General features: G+C 43.8%; 1 protein-coding gene across 2 annotated transcripts in view; it reads right to left on the bottom strand.

Annotated features, from left to right (window-relative positions):
* Positions 1 to 23,497, bottom strand: part of MEGF9 (multiple EGF like domains 9) — a 31,643-nt gene extending 8,146 nt beyond the window's left edge. For both annotated transcript variants that reach the window (XR_011849590.1, XM_072122909.1), the window contains exon 1: positions 22,836 to 23,497. Coding sequence is in view for 1 of the 2 variants with exons in the window: in XM_072122909.1 (XP_071979010.1) it covers positions 22,836 to 23,196 (361 nt within the window). In the remaining variant the exon portion in view is untranslated. The remainder of the gene's footprint in view (positions 1 to 22,835) is intronic.
* Positions 23,498 to 23,767: the final 270 nt, after the last annotated feature.

Raw genomic sequence — 23,767 nt, 5'->3', positions numbered from 1 at the left:
GTCTCTCACTTGCCACCTACTTCAAGCGGCCAAAACATTCATCCCAAGAATCTACATTTTTATTTCCCGATATTCATTGTGTGATTTTTATTGCAACCAAGTAGATCTGAAGGTATTTTACTTGCATAATCTGTATATTGTGTGGGGGGTATAGGGAGGCAATCACCTTGCTTATCTAGACAGTATAGTCACAGGTGCTGCCTAATTAATAGTGGGGTGTGGCTATCTAATTAGCAGCCTTTATATACTTCTGTGGTCAGTTTGTTTGGTGGTTTGCAGCCAGATCTTGTTGCAGTGAGCTCTGCAGATTTTTGTGGCACATAACCTTTAAAAAAAAGCATCAGAAAAGCGGGTGTACGAGCTTGGCGGCGAGTGTGCATTGATCCGAAGTGTGTGCAGTGTCTTAAGTGTGACTTAGGTTTAAGGGACTTAAGTTTGAGGGGCTTTGGCAGGTAACTGCTGTGTTTTGTGTTACTTTGACTGTAAATTCTTCTTTCTGTGCATATTTCTATTGTAATCCCCATTAGAACAATGGACTCCATAAGTGGCATTGCTACACAGTGTACATCCTGTGCCATGTATGCTTTCCTTGAACAGCTGTTCGAGGGGGAATACTGCTGTGTGGGATGTGTGAAAATTGCTCATCTGGAAGCCCAGATTCTGGATCTAAATGAGCAAGTCTCAAGGCTGCGGGCAATTGATAATATGGAACAAAGTTTGCTGCTCGTGGAGCACAAACTCTCTGGGGAAGATGGGTGTGGGGAGGGAAGTATGGAGGTGCAGAGTGAGGGGCCAGCTAGTTGGGTAACATGTAGAAGGCGGGGTAGAGGGAAGAGTTGTAGGGAGTCTAGTCCTGATCTGGTGCACCCAATAAGTTTGCCAGGCTGGCGGATGAGAGGGATATCAGCTCTGGGGTAGCAATGCTGCAGAAAGACGTGGCCGCTAGCAACCAGGGGAATGTCTGCTCCGGTAAGAAGGGTAATGGGAGCACAGGCAAGGTCAGACAGGTGCTGGTAGTGGGAGATTCGATTATTAGGGGAACACACAGGGCAATCTGTCACAAAGACCGTGCATACCGAACAGTGTGTTGTTTGCCGGGTGCTCGGGTTCGGCATGTTGCGGATCGGGTTGACGGATTACTGGGAGGGGCTGGTGAGGAACCAGCGGTCATGGTCCACATTGGCACTAATGACAAAGTAAGAGGTAGGTGGAAGGTCCTTAAAAATGATTTCAGAGATTTAGGCCATAAGCTCAGGGCAAGGACCTCAAAGGTAATTTTCTCCGAAATACTGCCTGTACCACGTGCCACACCAGAAAGGCAGCGGGAGATGAAGGAAGTAAATAAGTGGCTCAAAAGTTGGTGTAGGAAGGAGGGCTTTGGGTTCATGGAGAACTGGACTGACTTTTCTGTCGGCTACAGGCTCTACAGTAGGGATGGGCTGCACCTCAATGGGGAGTGGGCCGCTGTTTTAGGGGAAAAAATGGCTAGAAGGTTGGAGGAGTGTTTAAACTAGAGACCTGGGGGGAGGGCAACCACTCTACGCAAATAGACAGCGTACATAGAGAGCTGGGAAGAGTCATAGTCCATGGGGGAGGAAGGGGGGCTGGAATGAGATTGGAGAATAAGGACAAAAGGAATACGGACAGAGAAAACCATATAAAGTGTATGCACACAAATGCCAGAAGCCTCACAAACAAAAAGGAGGAACTGAAACTCTTGATGTTGGAGCGGAAATATGATATAGTGGGAATCAGCGAGACATGGCTGGACAGTAGCTATGACTGGGCTGTTACTATAGATGGTTATAATCTTTTTAGAAAGGATCGTATAAATAAAAAAGGTGGAGGGGTTTGTTTATATGTGAATTCTTGCCTCAAGCCCGTCCTGCAAGATGACATCAGTAACGCAAATGTGGAGTCCCTATGGGTTGAGATAAGAGGAGGGAAAAACAATAAAATATTACTAGGGGTTTGTTATAAGGCTCCAAATATAATGGAGGCAGCAGAGGAAATGCTGATAAGTGAAATGGATGCGGCTTCAAAGCAAGGTGAAGTACTTATCATGGGAGACTTCAATTACCCAGATATCGACTGGGGGGCAGAAACCTGCAGGTCCTTCAAAGGTAGCAGGTTCTTGTCAACAACAAAAGACAATTACCTGTCGCAACTAGTCCTGGAGCCAACAAGAGGGGGGGCACTGCTGGACCTTATCCTAACCAACAGACCTGATAGGGTATCAAAACTACAGGTTGGGGGGAACCTGGGGAATAGTGATCATAATATCATTGACTTTGTATTACGCTTTACTAAGAGCGTTAGTGAAGGGGCAACCAACACTCTAAACTTCAGGAGGCCAAAATTTCAGCAACTAAGGGAAGACCTTAAAGGCATAGACTGGGATAATGTTCTCAAAGACAAAAGCCCCCCCAAAAAATGGGACTTTTTCTCATATATTCTGAAAAAGTCCTGTGAGAAACACATACCTTATGGGAAAAAGCATAAAAGGAACAAGAAAAACCCTATGTGGCTAACTAGTCTTGTAAGGAAAGCAATAAGCGAGAAAGATAAAGCGTTTAAGGTGCTAAAACGTGAAGGTAGCGATGAGGCATTACAGGATTCTAGAGAAAAATAAATCCTGTAAAAAGCAGATAAAGGCCGCTAAAATAGAGACAGAGAAATATTGCCAGGGAGAGCAAAAATAATACCAAATTATTTTTCAAGTATATAAATGATAAGAAACTAAAAACAGAGAGTGTGGGTCCCCTTAGAAATAACATGGGGGTCATGGTGGAAGGAGATGAGGAAAGGGCCAATCTACTGAATGTCGCCTTCTCAACTGTCTTTACCCAGGAAAATCCCCTGGTGGAAGACACAATTAGGAATAATGTTAATTCTTTTTATAATGTCAACAGTTTAACCCAGGAAGAGGTACGGCGCCGCGTCGCAACCACTAAGATAGATAAATACACCCCCGGGTTCTGCATGAATTATGTACGGTGATAGACAAACCATTATTTTTAATATTTGAAGATTCACTGAGGACTGGTTATGTTCCACAGGAATGGCGCATAGCAAATGTGGTACCAATATACAAAAAAGGATCAAATAGTGATCCTGGAAACTACAGACCCGTGAGTCTAACTGCTGTGGTGGGGAAAATATTTGAGGGGTTTATTAGAGATGCTATCCTGGAGTATCTCACTGTACACAACCTTATAACCCAGCGTCAGCATGGGTTTATGAGAGATAGAAACCAATCAGATTAGTCTGACAGGAACTACGAGGAGGTAAGTTCAAGACTGGATTTGGGGGACGCTGTGGATGGTGTATATCTGGACTTTTCAAAGGCATTTGACACCGTGCCACATAAAAGGTTGGTATATAAAATGAGACTGCTGGGAATAGGAGAAAATCTGTGTATTTGGGTAAGTAATTGGCTTAGTGATAGAAAACAGAGGGTCGTCATTAATGGCACATTCTCAGATTGGGTTGATGTTACCAGTGGAGTGCCACAGGGGTCAGTATTGGGGCCACTTTTTAATATTTTTATTAATGACCTTGTAGTGGGTTTACACAGTCAAGTTTCAATATTTGCATTTGATACTAAGCTGTGTAAAGTAATAAATACTGAGGTCGATAGTTTAGCATTACAGAGGGATTTGTGGAAGCCTGAGGGATGGGCAGAGAAATGGTTGATGAGGTTTAATGTAGATAAATGTATGCACTTGGGACATGGAAACAAAAAGTATAATTATGTTCTAAACAGTCAATTACTTAGTAAAACTGAAGCTGAAAAGGACTTGGGGGTATTGGTGGATGGTAAACTTAATTTTAGTGACCAGAGCCAGGCGGCTGCTGCTAAAACAAATAAAATAATGGGATGTATCAAGAGAGGAATAGATTCTCATGATAAAGACATAGTTTTGCCCTTATACAAATCCCTGGTCAGACCACACATGGAATATTGTGTACAGTTTTGGGGACCAGTGTATAAAAAGGATACAGTAGAGCTGGAACGGGTGCAGAGGAGAGCAAACAGGATTATTAGGGGAATGGGGGGGATTAGAATACACAGATTACAAACTTTGGGATTATTCAGTTTAGAAAAAAGACGACTGAGGGGAGACCTCATTACAATGTACAAATACCTGAAGGGACAGTACAAGGATCTCTCCAAAGATCTTTTTATACCTCGGCCTGTGACCAGGACAAGGGGGCATCCTCTACGCCTAGAGGAGAGGCGATTTTACCATCAACATAGACAAAGGTTCTTTACTGTAAGAGCAGTGAGACTGTGGAACTCTCTGCCGCAGGAGGTTGTTATGGCGGACTCTATGTACATGTTCAAGAGAGGCCTGGATGCCTTTCTGGAGAGAAAAAATTTCACGGGTTATGGGGATAAAACATTTATTTAATTCTTAAAGGTTGGACTTGAGTCTCCTCAGAAGATCACTTGTTCAAGCTACAATGTCAGTTACTGTAAAAAAAGTTAAAACAAATATTTAAAAAAAATAAAATAATAAAAGAAAGTGAAAGTCCCCACAAACACCACATTTGCCTGTACACAAGTATAAAAAAAACCCCACTTACTTGGTATCGCTGCGACAATCTGTACAATAAATCCTAATCATAATTGGACCCGTTTGGTGAACGTGGTAGAAAAAAAAAAAAAAAAAAAAAAAACCTTGCCAAAAATTAAAACTTTTTATCAAATTGCTTTACAAAAAATGTTCTAAAAAGTGATTTGAAAAATTTACAAGCACCAAAATGATACCACTGAAAAGAACAACTTGTCACGCAAAAAATAAGCTCACAACCAGCTCCGTCAATCAAAAAAATACTATAGTTATGTTGCTATAAAAATGGCAATACTAAAACAAATGCAATTTTTTCTATTCTAGTTTTCCTTCAATAAAATTGGACAAATATAAACAAAACTATATAAATGAGGTATCACCGTAATCGTAGTGATCTGTAGAATAAAGATAATATATTGTTATGCTAGAGTGAACACCCCCCCAAAAAAAAAGCTAAAAATCCAAAACAAGAATTGATTTTATTTTCCTCCACACGTAAAAAGTTAATAAAATTGCTTCAATAAACTAAAAACCCACTAAAATGAAGGTTTTTTTTTACAGTGCATCTCGTCTCGCAAAAAATAAGCCCTTATTTGTCTAAATTGCTTAAAAAATAAATAAAGATTGTATAGCCCATTCCCAACGCGCGTTGTTATAGAACGGTGTGGCGGGTAGAGACTTGCCAACACTGTTCAGACACAGTGATTGGGGAAAGATGGCGGCTGTTCCTGACGGCCATCCATCCTGCCCCGTGGACCAGAATGGTTCTGTCCCCCCCACACCCCCAGTTCATGATCGCTGTTATTGGCTCATCAATTCAGACCAGCCAATAGAAGCGAATTTACTTATGACGTCAGTAATACCGATCACCATGTCTGTAGACACGGTGATCGGGGCAGGGTGGCGGCTGTTCCTGACTGCCACCAAATTTGCTTTGCGGACTAGAAGTGTTTTGCTGCCCCCCTCTGTCAATGTTTGCCGCTATTGGCTGGTCGATTTGGTCCAGACCAAAGCAGCAATATTCGTCACAATGGGCATCGCTAGGGTGAATAAGAGCAACACTTGGTGAAAATTTCCCTACGGAAAACGAAGATCTGGTACAAAAGCGCTGGCTGTGCACATTGTACAGATTATGCTGTACAACTCTTACGAGCTGTTCCAATGTGCATGTTCTGCCGTATCATTTCTCCGTTTTCAAGAGGAAGGTATTAGGAAACTAAATATAGGGACAAGAAGGACGGGGCCCCAGTACCTCTGGTTTAGATGTTCCTGTGTTTTGCCAGGACAGCATTTTCCCGTTGAATTCTGCTGCTTCTAAAGGTTGGACTCAATAAAGAGTCTGTTCCAAAAGAGGAGTTAGGATGGACACTACATACTACTAAGAGACCTGCGACACCTCCAGAGTGACAAAAGTTTAGTTGGTCCCCTGGTATATTCTACCTCCCTATACGCAACACATTCACAATTCACGCCCAAGATGTTGTGAATCCATTTAGGTAAAATGAATAATTGTAACAACTGTTAGGTTACGTTGCTCCCTATAACCCTCCATTATTTCATAAGGGGCGCCACATAATGGGCACTGAACTTTCCAGAAATAATTGCAATTTCCATCTTGGACTCCATTGCACATCACCTATATGTTCAAAATGCTCATTTCACCACGTGTATTACCCTACACCACATATTACACATTGCTAAATTCCCCAAGGGGTGAACATTCAACAATTAGGGTCACTTTTCGGGTTTTCCTCTGTTTTGGTACCACTACAGCTCTCCAAATGTATCCTGACACATGTGAAGGATTTCTGTCAAATTTGGCCACTAAAAGACAATCATCCCTCTTTTCCTCTACTGTGCGCCCATAAAGCATTTTATATGCACATGTGGGGTACTTCTACACTCGGGAGAAATAGTTTTACACCTTTTTCGGGATTATTTCATATATTATCCCTTGTGGCTTACAAAAATTAGGGGTAAAGTGACATTTATAGGAAAATTTTGACCTTTTTAATGTTTAGTGCCTAATTGGATCATTCACATGTAGGGGTAAATACATATATTACACATTGCAAAATTCTCTAAGGGGTGTGCGTTCAAAAATTAGGGTCACTTTTCGGATTCTTATCTGTTTTATACCACTAGGGTTCTCCAAATGCATGTCAAACATTTCTGTCAAATATGGCTTCTAAAAGGCAAACATCCCCCTTCCCTTTTACTGTGCGCCCATACAACATTTTATATACACATGTGGGGTACTTCTACACTCGAGAGAAATAGGTTTACACATTTTGGGGGGTTATTACATATTTTTATCCCTTGTGGCTATAAAAAAATTAGGGGTACAATGACCTTTATAAGAAAATTTTCACCTTTTTCCTATTACACCTTGCTAAATTCTCTAAGGGGTGTACATTCCAAAATAGTGATACTTGTTGGGGTTCCGCTCTGTTTTGGTACCACTACAGCTCTCTAAATGCATCCTGACACATGTAAAGGATGTCTGTAAAATTTAGCTTCTAAAAGGCCAACGCCCCTCTTTCCCTTCTGAGCCCTACTGTGTACCCATACAACACTTAATATGAAAAAGTGGTGCAGTTCTGTGCTTAGGAGAAATAGTTTTACACATTTAAGGGGGTTGTTTCATCTTTTATCCCTTGTGGCTTACAAAAATTTGGGGTAAAAGTGACTTTTTTGAGAAAATTTTCACCTGTTGGGGCAACTACACAAATTACACCTTGCTAAACTCTCCAAGGGGTGTACTTTCCAAAATGGTGTCTCTTGTTGGGGCTTTCCTCTGTTTTGGTACCATTATGGCTCTCCAAGTGCATCCTGACACATGAAAACTTTTTCAGCCATATTTGCCCTGCAAAAACAAAACAACGCTCTTTCCCTTCCAAGTGCCCCCCTGTGTCCGTACAGCAGGGTACAGTGACACAATGGGTATTGGCATACTCAGGAGGAATTGCCCTCAATATTGTAAAATGCATTTTCCTTTTCAACCCATTGTGAAGGTGCAAATTTTAGTGTTCAATGAATCTATAGTAAGATAAAATTACATTTCTGTAATTTCACTTTCATTTATCTTTCACCCTCATGAAACGCTCATAGGGTTAACAAACTTCCCAAAGGTTGTTTTGAATATTTTGAGGGGTGTAGTTTCTGAAATGGGGGGGGGGGGTTCTGTCATGTAGGCCTTATAAAGTCACTTCTAACTAATTTGACTCTCCAAAAGTAGGTTTTGATGATTTTCGTGAAAATCTGAAAAATTGTACCTAAAGTTATAAGCCTCCTAACATCCTAAAAAAAGGAAAAGATGTTTGAAAAATGATGCCAAGTTAAAGCAGACATATGGAAAATGTTAGTTATCAAGTTATTTTAGTGATATGACCAACTTTCCAAAAAGTACAAAATTTTGAATTTGGAAAACATTTTTCTCAAAAATTTTGCCAAATTTCCATTTATTTCATAAATAAATACTAAATATATTGATTAAATTTCTCAACCAAACATGAAGTACAATGTGTCACAAAAAAAACACTCAAAATCAACTGGATATGTTAAAGCATTTCAAAGTTATAACCACTTAAATAGACACGTGAGATTTTAAAAAATGGGCCGTGTCAGGAAGGTGAAAAGTGGCTTCAGCGTTAAGGGGTTAAAGTATTCTTGCCAAGGGAAATCTCTAATTGTTTTAAGGAATTCATTAGTATCTTTGAGGTATGAAGGTATAAATGGGAGAACAGGCTGAAACATCCAGTGGTTCTGTAACAGAGCCAATTCCTGACACAATTGGGCGGCCGGGAGGGTTAACTGTAGATTTATGTATTTTGGGAAGATAATACCATTCAGGTTTCATGGGGAAGGCTAATATAAGTTTTTAAATAACGCCCTGCTCAACATAAGATCTAAGGAACTAAATCAATTTAGCTTTTATTTTTTCAGTGGGGTCTCTGCTGAGTTTAGTATAGACTAATGTATTGCTGAGTTGTCTTTCGGCTTCTGCTATATAAGCTATTCGGGACAACACCACTGTACAACCCCCCTTATCTGCTTTTTTTTTTTTTTTTTTTTTTTATAATTAGTGACTTGTTTTCTTTCAACCATTTCAAAGCTCGCCTCTCTCCAGGGGAAAGGTTATCTGGATCTTTATCGTAAATTAGTGCAAGATTACAAGAATTATACCTTCTGTTGAAAAATATCCAGAGGGGTACCCGGAGAGAGGGGGGGGGATTGAAGGTAGACAGGTTACCTCCCTTGAACACAGGTGGTAGGGGGTGTACAGTCTCTGACTCTGCTACAGTTAGGAGGCAAGCAGCCTCTTCATCAGTAGGAGGATCCTGTACAAAAGAGCCTAATGGGCCTATTTTCAATGGAACTTCACCACTTTTTTTTAACCTTTATATCGGTTTCGTAATGTGGGACTATTTCAGCCTGCTTTGAAAACCATTTTTTTAGGTTGATCTTCCGCAAGCTTTTAAAAAGGTCAACCTCAAAACTGACTATATCAAAAGGTTGTGTGATTCCAAACCCTAACCCTTTAGCCAACAATGAAATACAATCTTTGTCTAGTGGGGTGTCTAAGATTTAGAATCGTAGAACTGTCCCCTTGCATATTAGTTCTGTCAATTTCTTCCTCTTCTATTGTCTCCAGGAGACTTGCTTCCTTTTTGTTCCTTCTTTTCTTCCTCCCCCTTCGAATCGATCTACTGATGGATGTCTTGATAATATTCTGATCATCAGATTGGCTGGAATCTGAAACTGTGGTCCAACAGTCCCTGTTTTTTCCTATTAATATTAGGTTTCTTTTTCCTTTGTAGTTGTCTACGTTACCCCAATCAAATATCTTTCCTTGCTCGAAGTCCTGTTTGTCGCGGATAAACTTGTCTCTTTCCCTCCATATTGTATCCGTACGATGCAAAAACAGCTGATGGGTTTCTAATCTACATCTTGCCCAGTGGATTGCCTAGCAACATTTGAGAAAAAAAAAAACTATTCTGCATACGGATGTCATGCATGTGCCATCCATTTTTCGCGGATCCATTGACTTCTATGAATGCGAGACAAATTAACGCATGCTGTGATTTTTTTCTCTCTGTCTGCACATTTGTGAAAAAAAATGGACATCTGAACAGACCCATAGGAAACAGTGGGTCTATTTGCCATCCACAAAAAAGGATAGCACATGGACATCAAAAACACTTTTCTACACAAGCCCTAAATTATACAAATTTAGTATACTATTTTATATTAACATTACCAGGACAACCTTTACAAGACATCTACTACATAAGGCACTAAAGCTTCTCCTGTCAAATCATTAGCTGACCGTTACTGATCGCATGTGTTTCAATGGAAATGCAAATACGATCAGACTGAGCCCTGCCCCCAGACATTTGCATTGCATTTTAAATGCAATGTAAACGCTCCAAGTAACCGCACCCTAAACATGCAGATTATCCTTTTTTTCTTTTCTTGAAAGTATTGTATCGGTATTGCAATACTTTTCTGGGCATCGTATCACACTCGCATTCTCACATCAATGCAACCCTAGTGGGCATAGTAGTCTATCTTTAGTTTCTTTTTTCACCAGTAGTTGTTCAAAAGGGTAACCCCCTTCTTTTATTGTGTCTCTTATTATATTAATAGGGTATAGCAAGCCTAAAATAGTATCACTTCAAAATGCATCTAATCCTGCAAAAAAATGGCCCCACTAACAGAAAAACAAAAATGTGTTTTTCTATAGAACTAAAATCCACTAAGTTCTATAGGACAGTGATTTTCAACCAGTGTGCCGCGACACATGGTCGGGTGTGCCGCGGGGAAAGTTCCCCAAACTATGGTGCCCCCTGTGTTTTGTTGCCCGGCAATGCGCAGCGATGCGCAGTCACGGCTTCTTACAACGTAGGAGACGTGTACAATAACACACGCGCAAGCTTTGAACCTCGTGCGACAAAATGACGTCACCGAGGCCGGCGCATCATCCTGAGAGCGGAGAGACTCTTGCATTTGCCCAACGACAAGGTAATGCCCGCCAGTAATGCTGACTATATGAGCTTTTGCCCGAGTATATGAACTGTTGGCAGAATACTCAGCATATGAGCTGGTACTTTTAGTACTCCAGCAGTATACTGCATATAACAATGATAAATACTATAGTCATGAGGCTGGAGTACTACAAGTACCAGCTCATATGCTGAGTATATGAGCTGGCACTTGTACTCTGGCCTCATGGCCATAGTACTTCTCATTGTACCCCTTTATTTTGCAGTATATGAGCCACATAATAATCAGCACCATATACTAAAAACAGAGAGAAACTGAGAACTGTTGAGGAAGAGCTTCGTGTGTGTCTTTCCACCATTCTTGCCAGGATATCCCTTTTGTGTTTATCGAAACAGGCCCAGGTTTCACATTGAGTAAAATAAATTTAGAATCTATATTATTAACTATATGTATTATATGACTGTTTTAGTGTCATTTTGTGCTATTTTGGTGTGCCCCAGGCAGAGATCGCATTAACGCCTCTCCACGCGTCATAGACGCGTGATGAGGCGCCATTACCCCCCAAAATAATTGCCATGCGTAAAGATACGCTTGGCAATTATTCCGTGTAGCGCGCAGGCTGAGCAGGCCGGCGCGCACTGCATAGGAGGGGAATGGCAGTAGAGTGATCGCATCGTGCGCGGGACCGCTCAGCAGGATGCAGCGATCTCTGGGATCTGTGAGCGCCGGACGCAGGGGAGACGTGAGCCGCTGCTACTCTTCCTGCTCCAATTCTCTCTGCCTGCAGCAGCGGCCAGCAGTTATGTGATCCCGGGTGAGTGTGAGCCGCGGTACACTGCACTCTATGTATATGTTAGTGAGTGCTGTGTTGTGCCAGTGCAGGGCCCACTTAAGGCGGGGGAGGTGTGTGACAGGGATAAAATAATGATACAGAGAGCGGTTACTCTCTGCATCCTCAGTATCTGTGTTACAGCCGTGCACTGCACTCCCATACGGGCCATGGCCGAGCCTCCCACTGTGAGCACTCAGTGCCTCCAGCCACCAGCGCTGCTCAGATCGGCCTCAGCATCATCAGCGTTCGTTCGCAGCTATTCAGACAGAAACAGACAGAAAGCAAAGCCCACTCCTGTTTGATGTATGGTGACCCTGTGACCTAGCTGAGGAGGACAGCATGGTAGGAGTCAAGCCCTGTGTGTGCAATTAACCCTTTCAGTCTTTACTCTGACAGAGTCGGTTGTGTTTTTTTTTATGCCCACTTTCTGCCCCCTGCAATGTTACCTGTGTGCCACCTGTTCCACCACTCCCTTCCTCTTGACCTCCTATCTCCTTCTCATGTACAACCACCTAACTATATTTGCCAGGTCACCTTGCCTCCAAATTATGTCCCTGCTGCCATTCTATCAATGCTTCCTTACATTAACCCTGACGTTGCATTCACACAAGGCACATTTATTAAAGTGTCTGCGACAGTTTTCTGTCTGACTTTGCACTGAAAAGAAGGTGCAAACTGCTTGTACCTGTATTTATGAAGTGTCTGCGACAGTATTGTGTCACGGCAGCTGAGTCTGCTGTACCACAAAATCCTGCACAAAACAGGTGTTCTGGTGCAGAGTCGGACCGTGCTCCATATTTTTTTACTGCGTCTTGACCGAATTATGTCAAAGGTGCATAAAAAAAGTTGTTGACACTTCCCGAGCAGTGCAGGGGGCATCAGATTCATGAAGAACGTGCCCCAGTTTTGATGAATCTGCCGCACTTGTGCGGAAACTGCACATAGTACAGGCTTCTCTACTTTTGATAAATGTGGCCCACAGTGTTTGGACGTATGGGTAAGAACGCATGTGTTTCTAATGTTACCATGTGTTTGAATGCTTTCAAATCGTATTCTTTCATTGTTAGAAATGTATGCAAATGTGAAAGTGTTAACACAGCTGTTTACGTGTCCAGCAATGAATAAAAAGGCTTTCAAAGCAGCCAAACACATGATAACATGTAAAACACATAGTGGGGTTAGGAGAGGGGGCAAAAGTGGGGCCATAGGACACGTTATCTGCCACAAAATTTAGGAGCTATAGCAAAGGGGCCCACTGAGGTTCTGTTGCCCAGGGGCCTACTCAAACCTAGAGCCGGCCCTGTGCCGTTGTGTGCGCGCTGTGTTGTGTGCGCGTGCGCTGTGTTGTGCCAGTGTGTGTGAGCAGACAGATGATTCTTTTTGTATAAATAGCGTCTATTAACATTATAAACACCTATGAGATGTGTATATGTATTACCAAAATTTTCATACTCCTCATCGGCTAAAAATACTCCTCAAAAATGGTAAGAGGAGTATTATTACCCTTCGGTAAAAATGTTAGTGCGACCTCTGGCCCCAGGATTTTCTAAGTATAAAAAGTGTGCCGCGGCTCAAAAAAGGTTGAAAATCACTGCTATAGGACAAAACTGGCAGCTGCATGGATCCCTTCTGTGCCCCGCTGTGTGTCAATACAACAAGTAACGTCCACATACACTCGGAAGAAAATGCATAACAAATTTTAAAACTGTTTTCTTTTTATTTTGTGGAAATGTTTAAATATTCAGGCTAAATGAATGTATTACTGACAAAACTAGACCATTCTAAATTTCGAGTCCATTCTGTTTACTGTGCAGTGCTTAAAAGGAAACCTACCAGTTCAAATGGTAGGGGTAATTTGTAAATACCGAGCACCAGCTCAGGGTGAGCTGCTGCCGCTGCTTACTTTAGTGTTATTAACCGGTGTATCGCGGTTTAAACACTTTTTAAAGTTTATAGCTGTAGCTGCTTCGGGGCTGCGTGCGCGCGCCTACTTAGGAAGTGCCAGAGACATCGCTGAAGCAGCTTCAGCTATAAACTTTAAAAAGTGTTAAAACCGTGATACAGCGGTTAATAACACTAACGAAAGTAAGCATTTACAGCTTACCCCTACCATTTGAACTGGTAGATTTCCTTTAACCCCTACGCGCACCAGGACATTATAGTACGACCCTGCGGGAAGATGCTTCCCACACAGGGACGTTCTATAACATTGCGCTTCTGGTATCCGCTCACGAACTGAGCCGGCACCAGAAGCAGCGGCTGTCAGCTGTATATTACGCTCTAACACTCGCTACCGTAGCCGACTCCGATCACGGGTGTTAACTCCTTACACGCCACAATCAAGCATGACCACGGCGTGTAAGGGTCTTTTCCTTATGGATCGAAAACCCTGTGGCGCTCCACTTCTGGGCAGCCCCGAGATCTGCCAATTGCCCCAGGGTCCACGTTCTGTGCAGTCCTTCCGTATCTGACTGTTAAGTGCCTGCGCATGCATCTGCATGCTCAGACAGTTTACACTGCTCTACAATTAATTAGCATTGTAGAGCAGTATATTGGACTTGAACCAGCAATCAAAGCATCGCTGCTTCGAGTTCAAGTTTGAAGAAGTACAAAAAGTTAAAAAACAGTGAACACTAAACATTAGAATAAATAAAAAAATAAATGACACATTCCCATAAAAACACTTAAAGAGAACCCGTCATGCAAAATAACCCCCCTAAACTAAATATATTTTCATAAACTGCCATTAGAGAACATTGCCTCTATCCCTTCATTGTCCCTCTACATGCCTGTAAACCTAAGCAATGAGGTCCTAAAGCTGTATGCAAATGACCTGTGAAATGTCCAATGAAGCATTAGCATATTCAAGCTGTCCACTCTATTCATGAGTGGGAGGCACAGCCACACCCCCAGTTCATGACTGACAGCCTGTATAATGATGTGAGGCTGTATAATGATGTGCTTCCTGGTGCTGGTGGCCACGCCCCCTGCAGCCTGTGTGTGCATGTGTGTGTGTTTAGGAGAGATACAGCAGCTCCAGGCAGCCATGTTACAGCAGAACATGTCAGATTCATGTGTAGCGATACAGAGCGCTAGGAGCCCCGATCGCACCATGGTCCACAGGAGGGGACCGAGGAGGACCACGGCACCCCCAACAGCCGACCCGGGAGCCATAACCAAGTTCCTCAGGACAGCGGAGCTGCCTGAGGACGCGGCGCACGAGGCGCCCAAGATGGCGGCCGCGGCCGCCCGGCTTCCTCACACCGCAGCGCCATCTGCTCAGCAGGAGCTGAGTGTAATGGAGGAGTCAGCCCCGCAGTCTCCGGGCACCACGGTGAGTGCCCCTTCAGAGGGGCATCATGAAGAATACCCCCCACTATCGGGGAGCAGAGGAGAAGTACCTCCATCTCAGGCCTCCCCTACATTAATATGGCCTTCCACTCCCCACAGGGCCCTACCTCCCACCCCCACTGCAAGCCAAGGGGGCAATGTTTCCCCATCCCAGGGGGCAAGTGTCTCCCAACAAGAATGGGACTGGAAGGCGCATATACGTGCCATGCCTACCAGGCATGAAATTAATAACCTTTTTTCAAGGCTGGAGGAATCTCATAAAAGGGACATTGCTGGTTTGCAGAAAGAAATACATCACATTGGCCACAGGGTGGCAGAAGCGGAGTCTGCCCAGGAGAAAATTCTAGATCAATTGGACACTCACTCACAAGTTCTACAGGAACATGCATCCCATATCTCTAGTATTTTGACACACCTGGAAGATATTGAGAACAGGCACCGCCGTAACAATCTAAGGATTAGAGGCGTAAATGAAGACGTGGAACCATCTAAACTTGAGGAGTGGGCCCAAGCGTTTTTTGCAGAGATCTTAAACCAACCTTCTGCCTCTCCAATTGAGCTGGATCGTATCCATCGCACATTGGGCCCTAAGCCGGCGGCTTCTGAGCGCCCTAGAGATATCCTATGCCGAGTCCATTTCTTCAAGGAAAAAGAGGAGATACTTCGTCGTGCAAGGGAGCTCAAGGACATCACGTTCCGTGGATCCAAAATTATTGTTCTCCCAGACTTAGCGAGGAGAACCCTTCAACTGCGGAGGGCCTTGCGTCCTCTATTGACGGAATTGCAATCCAGGGACATCCCGTATAGATGGGGCTACCCGTTTCAACTGATTGCCAAGAAAAATGGGAAGTCGGCTGTATTCAGATCTCTCGGGGACCTCCCGAAATTTCTGGGGACGTTCGAGCTGCCACAGATAGCCTTACCTGAGTGGCCTATAATCAACTCGGCCCCGGTTCAACCGCCGAGAGAGAGGTGGCAGGAAACACACAGAAGAGGCTCAGACCGAGCTATTTCACATGGTTTATAATAATACCTGTACTCCTCGTTTTATCACAGGCTGCGATGCCTCTGGGAGTGTAGCAGGGGCTTTCATAATCTTTAATTATTTGAAATTCTATTTCTGAAGCGCTTAATATGTTTTTTCTTGTATTATGAACATACTGTTTTTTTGGCGGAGATGTGCCGGGAGACTCGCCCCCCATTGATCTCCTCGTCTCCCCCTTAGGGTTGCGGTGCTGGACATCGCCTTGGCTTTTTATGCCTTTTCTTAGATTTACCAGGCTCACTAGGGGCCTGGGTTGTACATTTTCTCATGTATGTTATGTTTGTCATGTTTGTTTACCCCTTTCTTCCCTCCCCGTTCTTTCCTGGTCTAACCTCCTCCCTCCCCCCACTACATTATCTACACATGATCTAAGCTCCCCTTTACCTAAACTATGGCGGTATTAACTTTCTGTACATACAATGCCAGGGGTCTAAATAAACCGGAGAAACGAAGCCAAATATTGTACCGTCTCCATAAGAGACGAGTTTTGGTAGCAATGTTTCAAGAGACTCACTTTAAAGTGGACGGCATTCCCAAATTACACAATAAGTATTACCCTGTATGGCACCACTGCCCTCACCCCTCTAGGAAGGCTTGTGGAGTGTCCATAGGTTTTCACAAGTCGTTCCATCCGACCATATTGGCCACGGAGGTAGACACGGAAGGCCGTTACATATTTCTTAAAATTGACTTACTGGGAAATGTTTTCACACTTGCTAATGTTTATTTTCCAAACCAGGGCCAGGTGTCTTTTGGCGTGGGTGTTCTGAAAAAATTGGCTGTTTTTGCTGAAGGATCTGCATTGATTCTAGGAGGCGATTTCAACGTCCCTCTTGACTCTGCACTGGACTCTTCCACAGGTAGGTCCTCACTTTCCCACCTGGCACTACGTAGGCTGAGACGCTCATTATTAAACCTCAAATTAGTAGATATGTGGAGGGTGCTTCACCCGGGAGTCAGAGACTATAGCCATCACTCTCAAGCACATAATAGCTACGGCCGCCTAGATTACCTCTTCGTATCACACCAACTGTTAGATCGGGGCCCTAAGAGTTCTATTGATTCCGCCCTCTGGTCAGACCATGCCCCTGTGTACGGGTGGCTAGGCCATTTGGGTAAACGCACAAAGGAATTTTGCTGGAGATTAAATGACAACCTACTAAATGATGCCCTATGCGAAGCGGAGGTCCGGGATGTAATCAAGGACTTTATATCCTCAAGTCAGGCCCAACTACTTACAATACCAGTTAGATGGGAGATTTTAAAGGGATCCATCCGAGGGGTGTTTATGGCACATGGGGCACGACTTAAAAAGGAAAATTCTGCAAAACTGAGCTCCTTATTCTCAGAATTGGGTTCTAAAGAAACCGCTAATAAATCCTCCCCAACTGATCTTTTAAAGACGGAAATCTCAACTATTAGACACAAGATCCTCCAAATATTAGATCAAAAGAGCCTATGTTTTAGAGATAAGGTGAGAAAAGATTACTTTGAATATGGGGATAAATGCGGGAAATTACTAGCCAAAACCCTACATCCTAGGACCCCTCAGACACCAGTTATGTCCATATACTCACCTCAAGGTATATTAGTTAACTCACCGAATGAGATTCTTCGGGAATTTAGTAACTTCTATACCGCTCTATATAATCTGGATGTCCCTACTACAGATCCTGTTCGCTCCATGGAAGAGATCTCAGGTTATCTGGAATCTCATTTCCCAAACTCAATTTCCCCAGAGGAAGCTTCTACAATTGATAACGACTTCACCTCAGAAGAAATTCTGCAGGTGATAAAGGAACTGAAAATGGGCAAGAGCCCTGGGCCAGATGGCTTCACACCCAGATTTTATAGAGTCTTCGGGGAAGCCCTAGCTACACCTTTGACGGACTTCTTCAACTCTATAGACATAGACAGTCCCACAATCCCTTAGAGCCCACATCTCGGTTATCCCTAAACCGGGTAAGGACCCCAACCACTGCGGAAATTATAGGCCCATCTCCTTGATTAATATCGATCTTAAAATATACTCCAAGATTTTAGCTTTACGCATCTCCCCATTTATCCCAAACTTAATTCACCCTGAACAGGTGGGCTTTGTTCCAGGTCGCGAGGCAAGGGACAATACCCTAAAAACACTTACCCTAATTTCGTGGGCTCGGCGCTCGGGGACCCCTTTATGTCTGCTTACGGTGGACGCTGAAAAAGCCTTTGATAGGGTACATTGGGGGTACCTGGGGGCCACTCTTACGAGGTTGGGTTTGGGAGCAAAAACAAGGAACAGAATTATGGCCCTCTATACAAATCCGTCCGCATGTGTCAGGGTTAACGGGTCGTTATCCTCCCCCTTTCCCATTCGTAATGGCACAAGACAGGGGTGCCCATTGTCCCCACTCCTTTATATCCTAGTGATGGAATCTTTGGCTTGTGCACTTCGTGATAACCCTTCCATTAGAGGCCTAGAGATCAAAGGAAAACCTTATAAACTCTCACTGTTTGCTGATGACTTACTCATTTATGTCTCAGATCCGGTAGTAAGTCTTCCTAATATTATGAGGGAGTTTGAGGCATACAGTAGAGTTAGCAATTTCAAGGTTAATGTCCAAAAATCTGAGATCTTGAACATCAATATTCCGAATCAGCTGGTCTCCTCCCTGACCACCTCCCTTCCCTTTAAATGGGCAAATGGGCATATTAAATATCTTGGAGTGCACATTCCATCAGATCCTAACCAAATCTACGCTTTGAATTATGCGCCCCTGCTTAAGAACATAGAAACCGATCTCAAATCATGGAGTTCCCTCTCCCTCTCTTGGTTTGGTAGGATGAATACGCTTAAGATGGACTCCCTGCCTAAGATCCTCTACATTTTCCAGACGGTTCCCATGGATCTAAGCGCCGCTTTCCTAGATCGACTCAGGAAACTAGCAACTAAATTTGTTTGGAGGAACTCCCCCCCCCACGGATAAAACACAGCATCTTAACAAGACACAAAGAATTGGGGGGGGCAGGTCTTCCAGACTTCTCACGCTACCATAGGGCGGTCATAAGTAAAGTGGTATTAGACCTGACAAGTCGGAACAGCGGGAAGCTATGGGTAGACCTGGAATGTTCCCTACTGAATCATGGTCATCTCCCAGATCTGTTCTGGCTCCCCCCTAAGAGTGACTGGGGCTTATACAACATCTCACCACTAATGTCGCACATCTTAAAAGTCTGGGGCAAGTTCGCCATCAGGGTTAAACTTATCAATGTCCCCCGTCCTTTGTCCCCGGTCATAGGTCTTCCCGGAATACCGGAAACATTAAATAGATGCCCTATTTTACTAAATGACAATGGCCGTCATAAGACTCTGGGGGAGATAATATCCACAACAGGGATACGTTCTTTAAACGACATCTTGGGGGATAGGAGACCTTATCCTGGGGTATGGCTACAGTATCTCCAACTTCGTAGTGCTGTTCAAACTCTGACTCCCGGGGGAACCTTAACCTCCACACTTACGGCTTTTGAGTCCATCTGCAGTTCGGCCAAACTGACTCCTCATGGAGTGTCTCTAGTCTATAGGATGTTGTCGGGTTGCGGTGAGGAGGACCTACCACTGCCATATATGAAGGCATGGGAAACGGAGTTGGGTAAAACCTTCACCAAAGAACAATGGGAAAAGTCCCTCCTTTTAACCCATAAGTTGTCGGTGTCCAACAAAATCCAGGAGACTAATTTTAAAATCCTTACTAGGTGGTATAGAACCCCCACTCGCCTACATAGCATGTTCCCTTCAGTTTCTCCTATTTGCTGGCGCTGTCACAAGGACAGGGGCACCATGCTTCATGTGTGGTGGGACTGTGGAGTGGTGGCAGCAGTGTGGAACGCCATTTGGGATCTCTACAAGCAGCTATACGGCTCCACAGGGAGCATTTCTCCTGATATTGCTTTGTTATCAATGCTCCCAGGGCGGCTTAGAGACATTAAAAAAGGCCTCCTGCGTCACTGCATAGTGGCAATGAGACAGGTAATTCCTAGATTGTGGAAATCCACTTCTCCACCTACCAGACTACTGTGGGTGGAGGAGATGGACAGACTGAGACGAATGGAGGAACTGAGAGCACTAGATAACAATCAATATGATATTTTCCACAAAACCTGGTACAGATGGGACATGTTCAGGAACTCACCTGCTCTAACCTCTTGGTTATAGATGTTGTAATCATGGGCACCGCTGTTTCAGCAACAGGGGGTACCCCCCCTAACCTTGATGTGTAGTGATTGATTCCTTGTCTCCCCCCCCCCCTCTTTCCCTACCCCCCTTATTTCTTCACCTCTAGTTGTTTAGTTAATATTAGATTTGTTCATATTTGCTTGCTCGAGCTTGAACCCTGCTTGATTATGATCCTTGTCATAGATAAATATGGGGCTGCGACCCGAACATGTGCCTGACATGTAGGCTTCTCGCTCACTTGCAATAAAGTTTATTGAACCATAAAACACACAAAACCCCCCACATATTTGGTATTGCCGCATCCATAACAATCTGGATGATAAAGCAGAATCGTTACTGGACCTGCACGGTAAACGGCCAAAAAATAAATAACTACAGTATTTTTCGGACTATAAGGCGCACCAAAAATCCTTTGGTTTTCTCAGAAATCAAAGGTGCGCCCTATAGTTCAGTGCGCCTTATATATGAACCCTACTTACAGACAACAGCTGCCTTGAACTGTGCACAAGTCTGCCACCTGCTGGTCATTCATCCTTATCAGGTGCGCCTTATATTCCGGTGCGTCTTTCTATATGAACCTAGACATTTTAGCAGGCATTTATTGATGGTGCGCCTTATACTCCGGTGCGCCTTATAGTCCGAAAAATACTGTAAATCTTCCTAAAAATTGATGATTTTCATTTCCTCCACCAACAAAGTTAATAAAATCTCCCCAATTGTCATCTCATGTGGCAAAAAATTAACCCCCTATCGGTCCACATTTAAAAATTTTTTAAAAATAATAGCAGTGTACTCGGGAGAAATTGGGTATCAAACTTTGTGGAGCCTTTTTTCATTTTAATGCATTGCAAATGTTTCATTTTCCAGCCAAAATGAATGTATTGTCAAAAAATATTAAAATATGTAGACCGCACCTCCATTTAGTTTTAAAGAGAACCCGTCATGAAAATAACCCTTAAATATATTTTCATAAACTGCCATTAGAAAGCATTGCCTCTATCCCTTCATTGTCCCTCTACATACCTGTAAACCTAAACAATGATGTCCTAAAGCTGTATGCAAGTGACGTGTGAAATGTCCAATGAGTCATTAGCATATTAAAGCTTTCCAGCTTATTTATGAGTGGGAGGCACAGCCACACCCCTAGTGCATGACTAACAGTCTGTATAATGAAGTAATGGCTGCTCCATGTGCTTGCTGGCGGCCACGCCCCCTGCTGCCTGTGTGTGTATAGGAGAGATAAATCAGCTCCAGGCAGCCATGTTATAGCAGAACATGTCAGGTACTTGTGTAGCTGATGTCTGTGTCTCTGTGTATTAGGAGGATGCAGCATGTCAGCAGATGGAACACACACATTAACTATGCTTTACTATAAATTACACACAGACATGAGCGAGGGGAGGGGGTAACATCACTGCCTCTGACCATGGATGGATCCTTGTGAGCTGCTCCAAAAGGTAGTAGTGACAGAAATAGTGACACAGACCTGATGACAGGTATCCTTTAACACCTAACTAGTTAAACTTTTTAAAAGTACTTTTTCATACGTTGAGAAGTGTAGTTTCCAGAATGGGGTAATTTTACGAGTCTAGCTATTATTTAGGCCTCTCACAGTCAATTAGGGTGATGTCACACGTACCGCTTTGTCCGCGTTTGCAAACATAGACAAAGCCGCACCCACTGGGACGGCCCGCGGCCCGATCGCATCGGCATTTCTATGGAAACGCCTGTGATCGGGAACGAACCGCCGGTGTTTTGCATTAAATTAACGCAAAACACCGGCAGTTCGTTCCTAATCGCAGGCGGTTCCGTTGAAATGCCGATGCGATCTGGCCACGGCCCACCCTGGTGGGTGCTGCTTTGTCTGCATTTGCAAACACGGACAAAGCGACATGTGTGACATCACCCTTAAAAGTTGAGCAGGACCATCTAAATATTAGTTTTGGTGATTTTTCCGAAAAATTTGAAAAATGGCACACAAATTCTGATCCTCAAAACATTCTAGTAAAATATGTGGAAAACATGGCAGCATAAAGCAGACATTTAGGAAATTTAAGTTATGAACTTAATTGGGTGCTCTCAAAAGTAGAGGATTCAGAACTTCAAAAATAGAGAATTTTTCCAAATTTCGGGGTTTTTTCCATAACTAAACACCAAATATATCATCCGAATTTTTAAACTAACTTGAAGTACGTGTCACGAGAAAACAAGCATTTTGAACCTGTAAAAAAAAAAAAAAAAAAAAAAACGCATGCATTTTTGAAAAAGCGTCAGCTTTTGTCCGTTTTCTAATTATCTTAATTAAGATAATACGTTAAACGGTTAAAAATGCATGCGTTTTATAACCAACTGCTTAAAAACGCCACGTATGCCACCACGCTTAGGGTGCATTCACACACTCAGTTTTTCAGATGCAGTTTTAAAGCCACAAGCAGGTGTGAATGATAATGGGTGAGAACATATCACTGAGAAAAGCTCCATCTGAAAAACTGAACGTGTGAACGCACCCTCAACATACAAACTAGCTGCGTCCTGGAGGGTTTAAACAGTTTCCCTATAATCAGGTGCAGCAGCCAAGCCTTGCACATAATAACAAGAGTTATTATGACGTCACAGTAACAAAGTCTTCAGAAATTCGATTTAAAAAAAAAAGGAGAGCGGCACGGCCTGGGAAACCCGTCCTACATAGAGGCCATTTGCTTGAAGAACAAACAGGACCTAGTGTAAGGTCCACAGAGCGCTAGCAGATACAGCAGCATAATGGAGAGTGTGAGGGGCTTAGAGGGTCAAGTTTAACAGATTCACCTTCGGTCGGGAAGCTTGTGTGACTCCTGGAGATGGCATCTGTGGCCTCCGGGGTCCCCGCTTCCGTTTCTGAGGCGCCTGCGGTCTCGGATGCGAGCTCCGAGTATTCCTGCTCCGTCCCCGGATGCTGAGTTAACCCCTGGAACGGCGTAGTGGTTGGTTCTGTCGGTGCCGACTCCGTCGCGCTCGCTACTAATACTGTGATGGTTTCGCTCCCGGAGCTGTGTACCGGTGGTGTAATCACCGTCGAATTCAGATCTCCCGTGTAATTGCTAGTTACGTTCGAGTCAAAGCTCCTACAGCTACGTAGTAACACAAAGGCGGCCGCCAAATATAACGCCATCCCTGCTCGTACAGCCATCTCCCATTTTCATGCTCCGAAATCTCAGCCTAGCCTAAACCACAGCAGTAGTGTCGATCTCCTTCTCCAAATCACCCCGGGCACAAGCAGGGTACCTACTGCCCATTGCTTACAATGCGACTAACACCTGTGATTGAGAGACAGCGACCTCATCCAATCGCTGTCTTAGGCCTCGAGCCCCTGCAAGGCGGTTGGCCAATGTCAGCATTGTGTGCTCAGTGACGTCAGTGAAGGAGCCAGTGGCCAGCTTAACCTGTATTATGAGCCAGTTGTCAGGTAGAGCTAGGCCGGGCCGGCCCGGCCCATGATATCAGGTGTGCCGTACAGGTGACCTATAACGACAATGGTGACGTGTGTGCTGCTATTTGTAAGGAGGCGGGGCGATACCACAACAGACAATCTATGCACACGTCTCTAAGAGAGGAACTTTCGATGTATTTGCTGTTATTTTCCTCTGTGATACTCTCGCCCAGTCCTGTCAGTGATTGTGACCATACATTCCTCTGAAAGACCGAGATAATAAACTCCGGGTCGGAACTAGAGGGGGGGTAGGGCCCAGAAATGAAGGATA

Source organism: Engystomops pustulosus, chromosome 9 (genome assembly GCF_040894005.1).
Source record: "Engystomops pustulosus chromosome 9, aEngPut4.maternal, whole genome shotgun sequence".
Lineage (NCBI taxonomy): Eukaryota > Metazoa > Chordata > Amphibia > Anura > Leptodactylidae > Engystomops > Engystomops pustulosus.
This window is presented reverse-complemented; position numbering and strand designations above follow the sequence as displayed.